This window comes from Mytilus californianus, unplaced genomic scaffold, assembly GCF_021869535.1.
Source record: "Mytilus californianus isolate M0D057914Y unplaced genomic scaffold, xbMytCali1.0.p SCAF_2, whole genome shotgun sequence".
NCBI lineage: Eukaryota > Metazoa > Mollusca > Bivalvia > Mytilida > Mytilidae > Mytilus > Mytilus californianus.
This window is the reverse complement of record NW_026262668.1, coordinates 133836016-133847052: the sequence shown is the minus strand read 5'-3', so window position 1 is coordinate 133847052 and position 11037 is coordinate 133836016. Positions and strand designations below refer to the sequence as shown.

At 32.9% G+C, this 11037-nt stretch overlaps 1 protein-coding gene across 1 annotated transcript; it reads right to left on the bottom strand.

Moving 5' to 3' along the window:
- Positions 1-683: 683 nt before the first annotated feature.
- LOC127731093 (uncharacterized) lies at positions 684-5112 on the bottom strand. The gene is made up of 3 exons (XM_052239953.1): positions 4981-5112; positions 2278-2464; positions 684-1747 (listed from the first exon to the last, which is right to left on the bottom strand). The coding sequence occupies exons 1-3, from the start codon at positions 5050-5052 to the stop codon at positions 768-770; spliced, it is 1239 nt and encodes a 412-aa protein (XP_052095913.1). The 5' UTR covers positions 5053-5112; the 3' UTR covers positions 684-767.
- Positions 5113-11037: the final 5925 nt, after the last annotated feature.

Here is an 11037-nt window from a genome sequence, read left to right as displayed (position 1 = left end):
GACGCTTTTATTGTAGATTTTACTCAGTGTGCTTTATCGTGATTATGAAAATTCTTTGAAAAATTCAATACAGGTTTGACACATTTACTAATGTCTAAACAAAAATTTCAAACCCAGTGTAGCAACAATAATATATGTGCTTAAAATGTCGTCACGCGACGGCAATAAAGGCAGAAACTACCATTTTTTTTTTAAATAAATATCACATTAGTGCTGCAGTCTGATTAGGTAAGAACTATAAGTGATATCTTCAACTGTATAATAGAGGAAACTCAGTCCAACATCTTTATAATTAAGTAAATCTATCAGCAAAACTATTTTCTATGTCTTGATCAGTTTGAAGAAAATATTTTCAGGATATGATAACTTACTGATGTAAATATAGGCAACAGTAGTATACCGCTGTTCAATAGTCATAAATCGATTAAGCGAAAACAAATTCGGGTAACAAACTAAAACCGAGGGAACACATCAACTATGAGAGGAAAACAACGGAACAAAAGAAACATCATAACTAAATACATGAATGTTGGATGTATAAATACCGAGACACGTCGAATAGCAATGCGAATTCACACTCGGCAAAGCAAGGAATCAATTTGCTTAGTCGTTATTGCCGAGTATCAACCCTTATATAATTAACAATGGTCTGTGACTAAAAGGATTACTTATGAAATGAAACATTTATAAAGCTGTATTTTATTTGTTTATTATTTATCTTTCTTAGTCGAAATTTGACCTGATATACAATTCAAGTACCAACATATTTATGGTAGAAACATATTTCTTCTCTTTTCGACTTTGAACACTTTTTCTCCGTATAAACTAGTTGCTACACAAAAATATGTCCCAGCCTGCCTGTCTTTGTTTTCAACAAAGACTAGCGTTTGCACTGTTTCGTATTCATTGTAGATCGGGTAAACATTCTTAGTAACTTCTACTCTGTCATCAGACTTTGTTGTTTGCAGGAATAATTCAACTTTGGCATTTCTAAAACCAAATACTCTGCAAATTAATGTAGTCTTTTCTGCATTATCACTTTCCTCAAAATTTGTTATGATTAATCCAGTAAGAGGAAAGAAAGGCTCTTTGAGGCTTACACCATTGTAAAGATAGCTTGTTAGTTCGAAGACATACTTGATATCTACGTTAAACCGGTTTGTTGTAGAAACTGTTACTTTTAACAAACCATGATACATTTTCTTAGCTTCTTCCACTAAATCAACATTGACAATCTTAAGCTTGTTGGATAATGGCGGAACTGAGATCTCTGAAAAGCTTAGAAGTGTAGTATTACCACCCCGTGTGGCTATATCATAAAAATATCTGGCTGGTTTTGTTTTGATTCCAAACCCTTCAAACGACGTGGAGATTTCATTAACAGAACTGTCAGAGTCGTAGCCGAAACCAAACATACCTCTGTATTTCCTTGTACTCGATTGCTTAGCTATGAAAAACTCAAAGTTATCAAAGCTATATGTTTGTGAAGAGGCAACAGCAGGGAAACCCAAGTCAGAACCTTTGAATGTTATTTCATAGTTCTGATAGCTGTAGAAATGTCTTGATTCCTTCTTCTTTTTTAAGTATAAAAATTCATCATGCTTGTATCTGACAATAACTTTAAATGTTTTATTTGTAATATCGATAGGAGTCAAAGAAGTTGATATATCGAATGAAATCAAACGGCCATCGGAAACGGATTCCACTGAATTTCCAACGGAGAAGAAATCCTTGTTCTTAATGTAAACTACAAAATAAAAGATTACTCTTGAATATTTCATCAAAGAAAATATGGTGGTGCTAATATATCGATATAGGAAACAAAAATATTTACCTCTTTATTAGTACAAATATTGCCGATATTATGATATTTTGTTTAAAGTTGTGAAATTACGTACTCTGTAACAGCAGATATTGTGTTTTTACATAAGACCGATTGAAATAAAACGTTTCGAGGATTGAGGACTAATATAACACCAGTTCAAGCCTGTCACACGTTCATTAATATATCCAAAGCCAGGAATCTTGAATGTAAAAATGTCGTTTTTTTCCATTATTTTTTTTTATTTTTGTATTATGAGAATTTGTTTGACGTTAGATATTTAGTTGTCATAATTTTACTATTCTAAGACTTGTATCTATTTAGAGTTTGACAAATGGTGAATGCAGGTTTTCAATGTGATCTCTTGTTGTCTATTCTAGTTCACGTGGCTGTTGGAAAACAACTTGATGTGATACTGTGTGATAATAAAAGTTGTCTTTATTACGACTACTTACTAGATTGGACAGGAACATTATCTACAAACCACGTAGAATGATAGTCACTACCAAAATATTGTTTTTTGTTCATTTTAAAGTTAGCTTTGATATAAGTTCCATATCGCCCTTTAGTTACAGTGATGGTCTCAAACTTCATTTGAGGGAGCTCACTACTTGCCGAGTCAAAGGCTACTGGTGGCAATCTCTGTAAATAATAATATTAAAGCATTCAGTGGTCAGTTTGGAAAATCATATTAAAAAAAAAGGTTTTATAGCTACCTCTAAAATTTCATGTATATCTTTTATGTCTAAGATATTCATACATTGTTATATTATATAAGTCATTGATATATATGTAATACATGATACATCTCTGGCACACTCCAACACGAAAAAGAGCATTTAATGAAACTGAAATTTTAGGATATGTAACTTAACCGCAAAAACCTCCAAGGGACGGTGCTGCATGGAAAGGTGAGAGATTGACGCACATGGTATACATGCACAAAAGTGGCATGCCATCCTCGTTCCTGATGCAGATGGGGTTGATATAAGGTGACCAGACTGCAGGAGACACCAAGGGATGATGCTGAATGGCATGCCCAAGTGTACATAGTACCAAATAGAAATATATATATATATCTATACAAGTCTAAACATGTGACAACTTAATAACATTCTCCATCGGAAAACACGTGGTTATACAGGGCTAACACCATATATATATATAATTTTGTTTTTCCCTCAGCGGGATTCGAACCCTTGCGTCTGTGACATCGTGACACCATCATAATATATATATATATATATATATTGGTGTTTTGGAAAATGTTGTTTGTGCTGTATTTAGACCCCTCTACCAAGAAATTTGTTTTACATGCACACGTATAAAAATTGCGGTTTTTATCCAACGCAATCATAGGTTTGAACGTTGTTTTCAATTTAGACTTGTTTATATTTTTTCGTTTGGGCTTGTATTATATTTTCCTTCGGGTTTATAGGATCCGTTCATCCTATTTCGACTCTATAAAATTCAAGAGTCTATCCTAAATTGAAGTAAATTATATGGCCTTCCAAATACCGTTTCGATTCCTAACATCACTGAAGAGACATTAATTGTCGAAATCCGGATATGGTGTCCAAAGTTTTGCACCTCATGTTTGCGGTAACCATCTTCTCCGCAAGTTTATTGTTTTCTGTTTGGTATTAAATTAATAATTTAGATCCATGTTACATCTCGTCAATCGTCAATGGTAGTCAGCAGGGTTTAAGAACATCAGTTGTTGGACCTGTTAGTCAAATGACATTTGTTATAATATACTTTTCCCTTATTTTGGTCTTTTGGAAAATGTTGTTTGTGCCTGTATTTAGACCCCTCTATCTAGAAATTTGTTTTACATGCACACGTATAAAAATTGCGGTTTTTATCCAACGCAATCATAGGTTTGAACGTTGTTTTCAATTTAGACTTGTTTATATGTATATGGGAATAATCCTGATTGTCTATGATAAAATACATACAAAAGGAAAAATTAGTATTATTATTATTGGTGAGTCTATGTAACCGCTATGCCATCCTCGTGCCTAGCGCAGAGAAGTAAATTATAGTGTGCCTTCATCAATCCAATCACAAACAGATAATCAATATATCAACATTCTCTGCATTAAGTATCCAGAACAGTTTCTGACAAGGAATCAACACATGATCAAGTGCCTAAAGTTAGGTCCGACTTATGTTCAAATAATAAACGAAAAACAAATATGATATACAGTTCTTGAGTTGGTGAAGGCACATACAGAATGTGGCGAGGTTAAACAAATTTGCTGGCGCCAAACCCTCCCCCTAACCTATTACAGCGGTGGAACAGTACAACATCAGAACAAACTATGAAAATCAGTTGAAAAGGGGGTAAATCATCGAATCGATACAAAGCAGAAAAAGACACAATAAAAACACAAAAGATAAAAAAAACAGATCTGAGAGTACTCGCTGTAACTGAAAGCTAGTTCGAAGCCAATAACAACTAATAAAAAAATGTGTATCTAAGACACATGTATTTTGACTTTTAATTTGTATGTGAGTGCGTAATTGTGTGTATTATTGTTTTCATTGAAGTTTATGTGCACGAAATATTTGCCATTTGATGTTAATTAGTTTTATTATTCCTTCTTAAGAATACAAAATAAACATGATTTAAAAGCTCCATGTCTCAAGACAAATAATGCATCAAAACATGCAATACAGTGTAAGAATGCAATACTTACAACATTATCATTTTCCTAAAGTCATAATATCAGTCTGAATTTCAATTGGAATAGACTTTAAACAGATCTCCCAGAAATATCGATGAACTATGTATTAATATTTAAAAATTGGTGGCCATTTTAAATACTCGTTGGATGGATTTATATCCTGGAAAAAAAATGAGTGATACAATAGCTCAAAGTATGCCATGTCTGACCTGGGCCAAAAATTATCAGAGGATAAAAAATGAGTGTTTAGTGCATTTAAAGATTATCAGTTGTTTTCTTGTTAGTCAAAGAAATGAACTAGTTTTAGTCCTTAGTGCATGTATTGGTAACTGTCGTATACACTCATTTGTTTGAAATACATACAATATTAAAGGAAATTTGAAAACAAATTAAACTGACGTGATTACATTATATTGTATTGCCAGTTGTATTCTTGTAGATTATGTTATAATATAAAAGATGGTTTACCTTGTTATATTCAAGCGATGTGTAAACGCTTCCAAATAATAAAAACGATAAAACTACATAAATAATACCCATCTTTGTTATTGAATGTCTCTAGTTTCAAAATGAAGCAAACTTTATTGAGTAAGAGGTCAGTATTTTGTTCGCCTACTCTCTGGCTAATTAACTTTTTATTACAATTTATGTCAGAAACAAACTTCATAATATTTCAAAAATAACCAATTACAGGAAATGACATTTTGAAAAAACAATTATAATTACAAACAGTTTATTTGTAACCAATTTTATAACATTTAAAAATCGTTTATGTGTAATTTTACGAATCATTTGTCTGCCAGCTACACTTATTAAGACCCAATCATTAATGAAAATTTTCATTTTAGCATAATTTCTGTGGACTTCATCTGATAATATTTTTCGTTTCTCCAGTAACACACCACTCATATAGATAATGCCTTGTCGGGTCGGATTAATCATGGTTAGCCATTTTTGTACTAGTGTAGAACAAAATAAAACGGAAATCTAAATGCATACCACATAGAACTTTCTATCTTTTACTCCAAACACACATATCTTTTTAATTTTGAATTTATAAAACTTTTTAAAATCTCACATTTTTATAGAAGCCGAGTGAGGATAATTTAAAAGGCTAAAAAACGAAAAACTGAAATAGAAAATGCAAAACCGGCCGCTTCAACAATCAGCCTAAATACTTGCATGCACTGTGTAGTAAAGTAAGCTAAACATGCGCTGAAATCGGTGGGTATACATAATATTATCGTTCACTGTCATATAGATTTTTTCCATTAAGTTGTTACACCCATTTACTTCTTTATGGTTACGAAATATTGGTGGTGGTGGTGGTGGTGGTGGTGGTGGTGGTGGGGGGGGGGGGGGGGGGGGTGTAGGGGTACGGTAATGTCATAAAAAATCCATCTGAAATTTTGTTTACTGCTTTTTAAAACTGAAAAAATCCACATCTAGCTACTAGTATATGGTGTATATTGCACTTGTTAGATTTCCTCTGAAAACATTTGGATATTATATAGAAACAAAACTAAAGAAATGATCTTATTGGCGTAAATCAGTACTTTGTAAAGAGACGTAGTTATTTTCTTTTCCAATTACATTATTAAATACACTATTTGTATGCTCTACCTTAAAGAATATACGTAGATCTACACTGTAAAGTTGAAAATATATAATATAAGACGAATGTGCTTCTTTCAAACGATTGATAACTGTATTTGTCATAAAAAAAATGCTTTCCCAACAGATTATTTAAGACGACGCTAAATTAAAAAAAATCTGTAGAGATCTTGTCTGTGTTTGAAATCATTATTGTATTCTACCTTTGATATGTTTCTGTGTCTTGCTATATAAGTATGGAACCACAAACTGTAACCTTCCAATAGAACTAGTAGGGGCAGTAACGTAGTTAGAAATAAATTTAGAGTGTCATATTTGCAATTTTAGTAATATTGCCTTTTTTTGGTTTAAATTTTAGATTTCACTTTGAAGCAAAAGTAGCTGTTATATCAAGCAGACGATGTAGTTCCTCCTAGGACTTTCAGATAAGGACTACATATCAGCAAACAAAAGATAATTCACTAGTTGTGACGATAGTTCGGCGCCAAAATTGCTGCCTTCGCGCATACTTACGAGGTCATTACAATAGAACAGAGAAAAGAGCTGGAGACAAGACACAACCTTGTTTTAGACCAAATTCTTGATCAAAGAAACCTGTTTCACAATCACCAAACAAAACTTTGTTTGATACATTACTGTAAAGTGATTTGAGCAGTTTCCAACACTTACCTTGAATTTTGGTTTTCTATAATAATAGAAAAGACCATCACGCCAGACTTTGTCGAAAGCTTTTGGTAATTTTAGAAAAGCAAGAAATGTTTTATAGGATAAATAATATCTAATTACAGAAAAAAATGAATTGTAAAATCATCAGAGAAAGCGTTATTTTTTTTAAAGGTAAAGAAAAATGCCCTAGAAATTTATTGAAGACATAAATTAAGGACCCCATCCATACCCTCATAAATACATTGCACAATTTCTTTAAATATTTTACATTATCTCTGCATTTATTTGTCTGCAATTAATATGAGAATAAAGTTGTGGTTGGTAATAAAATATTAAACAATTCAAGAAACAGTTACATAATCTGTTTTGCTTTGGATCACATTGATTGAGATTGCTGGTATACATCTTTTTTAACATACCGCCACATCGTCCATAGGACGTATCGTCCATACTTTGTAAAGACGTATCGTCCATACTTTAAGTATTTATTCCATTGTGGTTATAACATAAAATATAATAATGCAACAAATATTATTTCATAGTTATAACATAAATATGATTTTGTAGTATTTATTATGTACAAGTTTGACAGTTCACATCTTTTGTGCATATGCATGTTTATGCCATGGACAATTGGATCATCGGCAATCATACCAAATCTCCTTTAAACGTTTTACTATATAAATATAAGAAATAAAGATAATATTTTTGTTTTGTATTTTATTGTTTCATTCGGTCATACAGATAAACAAATATACAACAAACAACATAAAACATATATATCAGAAAGCGAAATAGGATGAACAAAAGATCAAAGAAGTCTAATCTTCCAGAGCATTGGTGTAAATTTCGAAAGTTTCGAAACAAGACCGTAAATCTAATCCGAAAACAAAAAAAAGACTATATCGAAGGTCTCGTTGCGAAATTACGGTCTGACTCATTGAGTATCAGGAGTTGGTGGATAACAGCATCACATCTAGCTGGATTTAAGTCCAGAGAATCTGATGTCCCCCCACTTCTCGACAACAATGATTTTTTTATATAACGACATTGATAAAGCTGAAGCTTTTAATGCTTTTTTTTGCGTCGCAGTCAAACATTTCTGATGAAAACATGTCTGTTCCTACTGACGATATCCCCCCCCCCCCCTGTCACGTGTCTTGACAATATAATTCTTCAGGAGCATGAGGTGAAAGACATTCTACAAATAACCAATTTTAATAAAGCATCTGGTCCTGATGGAATTAGCCCAAGACTTTTGAAAATTGCCTCAGATATTTTAGAAAAACCTTTGTGCTATATATTCAATCTAAGTTTGACTAAAATGTATTATCCACTAGTTTGGAAGTTAGCTAATGTTATTCCTGTTTTTAAGAAAGACGAAAGAAATTATATTGGTAATTATCGACCTATCTCATTGTTTAGTGTTATAAGTAAAACTTTTGAAAGATGTATATATAAACATATTATGAACCTTAAAAGGGATCTCTTGTCGGAACACCAGTCGGGGTTTATGTTAAAAGACTCAACTCGTAACCAGCTATTATACTTGACTCATGTTTTTAGTAAGGCCTTAGATGAGGGTAAAGATATCAGAATTGTCTTCTTTGATATAAGTAAAGCCTTCGACCGCGTATGGCATAGAGGTTTACTATTTAAACTAAAAAAGATGGGCATAACTGGGAATCTTCTTCTTAGGCTCAAAAATTATTTGGCTGACCATAAACAAAGGGTGGTTATAAATTGGCAAGTGTCCTCCTCGGCAGACATTAATGATATTGTAAATGAGGTTAATTGTCATATTAAGCTATTTGCTGACGACACAAGCATATATACAGTTGTCGAAAATCCTCTGGTTACTTCTATTACTCTAAATTCTGATATGCATCGAATTCAAAAATGGGCAGATAAATGGTTTATATAAGTTTAACCCGCAGAAAACTGAATCAATGATAATATCTAGTAAAAAAGACCCTGATCATCATCCGTCATTAATTATGGATAGTAATATAATAAATACTGTCGAGTCACACAAACACCTTGGTTAACATTTTTCGAGTGACGGCAGCTGGAAAATACAAATTGATGGCATCATAGCAAAAGCATATGTCCGTCTGAATATGTTAAGAAGGCTTAAGTTCAAAGCGGACAGGAAAACGCTTGAAGTCATGTATTTTTCATATGTCCGACCTATTTTAGAGTATGCCGATGTAATCTGGATAATTGTCCAGAATATTTGAAATTTCGACTGGAACAAATTAATTATGAGGCAGCACGTGTAGTTACTGGGGCTACTAAGTTAACAAGTCTACAAATTCTTCTAAAAGAGACCGGGTAGGAAACTCTATGGGAAAGGCGAAAAAATCACAAGCTTATTTTGTTTCATCAGATGGCTAACAATAACTCACCAGCCTATCTTTCAAATCTAGTCCCTACCTATGGCAAGCCGTTCTCGTCAAAACTATGTTTAAACCATTTTTTCGAAAAAATTACACACTGAGAATTAAAAAAGTCACACTGAGTCGTGAGAATAAGAACCTAAAATAACACACTGTGAAATCGAAATTACACACTGAGATTTAAAAAAAATGAAAAACACACACTTAGAATTTAAAATTACACACTGAAATTTTAAAAAGACACACTGAGATGAAATAAATTGAAAAACAGACACTGAGAATTGTTAATTACACAATGAGATTTCAAAAATACACACTGAGATTAATATGCAAATTTCCAATGAATATTCATGAGATGAATAATTCAACAGATTAATACTTTGGTCTCCCGAACTCGTGTCAACATGGGCATAGTGAGAGTCATGCCAGTAAGGGCATTTTCTCTTCCAGACCTTTCTCGTGACTATTCTGAGCTATAATTATCTAACACCAGCGAAAGATTAAAATATCAAAACGACCTAGTTGTTCAAAACTTCCATTTTCGTATGAATGGGTATCGAAATGGGAAAGACGAACTGTTGAAGATAATTTTCACATATATTACAATAACGATTTTTATGTGAGCCCTTTTGACATTATCAGAAAAATTATAAGTGTTGAAACAGATGAACAGAAACAATATATTGAAACTATAAAAAAATATCTTCATATAAATATTGGAGTAGGAGAACTGTCTGAAGTGTACCTTGCCAATGTTCTTGGGGGCATGCTAGTTATAGAATCAGAGTTAAAGAAAAGTTTGGAAAATCTGGACAAAGAAAAGAAAGAGCATGGCATATCTATTTCTTAATTTAAACATAGTAAAAGTATTTAGATGCATGATTTTTTTTATATTAGTTGTTATTGGCTTTGAACTACATGTACAAAAATGTAGCTGTCAGTAACTGCGAGTACTCTCGGATCTGTACTTGGAGTCTTTTTGTCGTGGGGATTTATAAGTACCCTGCCACGTCCACTCTGTGTTTTTGTTTAGATGTATTTCTGCTTTGTATCGATCTGACGAGTTAAGCCCTTTTCATCTGATTTTTATAGTTTTTTCTTATGTTGTACTGTACATGTTACACCACTGTCCTAGGTCAGGGGAGGGTTGGCGCGCCTTCAAACTGGTTTAACCCTGCCACATTCTGTATGTGCCTGTCCCAAGTCAGGAGCCTGTTATTCAATGGTTGTTGTATGTTTGCTGTATATCATATTTGTTTTTCGTTCATTATTTTGTACATAAATCAGGTTGTTAGTTTTCTCGTTTTATAGCTGACTATGCGGTATGGGTTTTACTCATTGTTGAAGGCCGTACGGTGACCTATAGTTGTTAATTTCTGTGTCATTTGGTCTCTTGTGGAAATGGTGGAGAGCTGTCTCATTGGCAATCATACCACATCTTATTTTTGTCGAGCCTTCGACTTTAGTCGAAAAAGCGAGACATAGCGATCCTACATTCCGTCGGCGTCGGCGTCGTCGTCGGCGTCGTCGTCGGCGGCGTCCACAAATATTCACTCTGTGGTTAAAGTTTTTGAAATTTTAATAACTTTCTTAAACTATCCTGGATTTCTACCAAACGTGGACAGAAGCTTGTTTATGATCATAAGATAGTATCCAGAAGTTAATTTTGTAAAAATAAAATTCCATTTTTTCCGTATTTTACTTATAAATGGACTTAGTTTTTCTGCCAGAAATATTACATTCACTCTGTGGTTAAAGTTTTTAAAATTTTAATAACTTTCTTTTACTATTTTGGATTTGTACCAAACTTGGACAGAAGCTTGTTAATGATCTAAAGCTAGTATCT

Excerpts from the sequence above, each read along its gene's own strand:
- LOC127731093 (XM_052239953.1), bottom strand. The coding sequence starts at position 5,052 with ATGGGTATTATTTATGTAGTTTTATCGTTTTTATTATTTGGAAGCGTT. Across the intron at positions 2,465-4,980 it reads CATCGCTTGAATATAACAAG|AGATTGCCACCAGTAGCCTT; the intron begins GTAAACCATCTT and ends TATTATTTACAG. Across the intron at positions 1,748-2,277 it reads TAATGTTCCTGTCCAATCTA|TTTACATTAAGAACAAGGAT; the intron begins GTAAGTAGTCGT and ends TTTATTTTGTAG.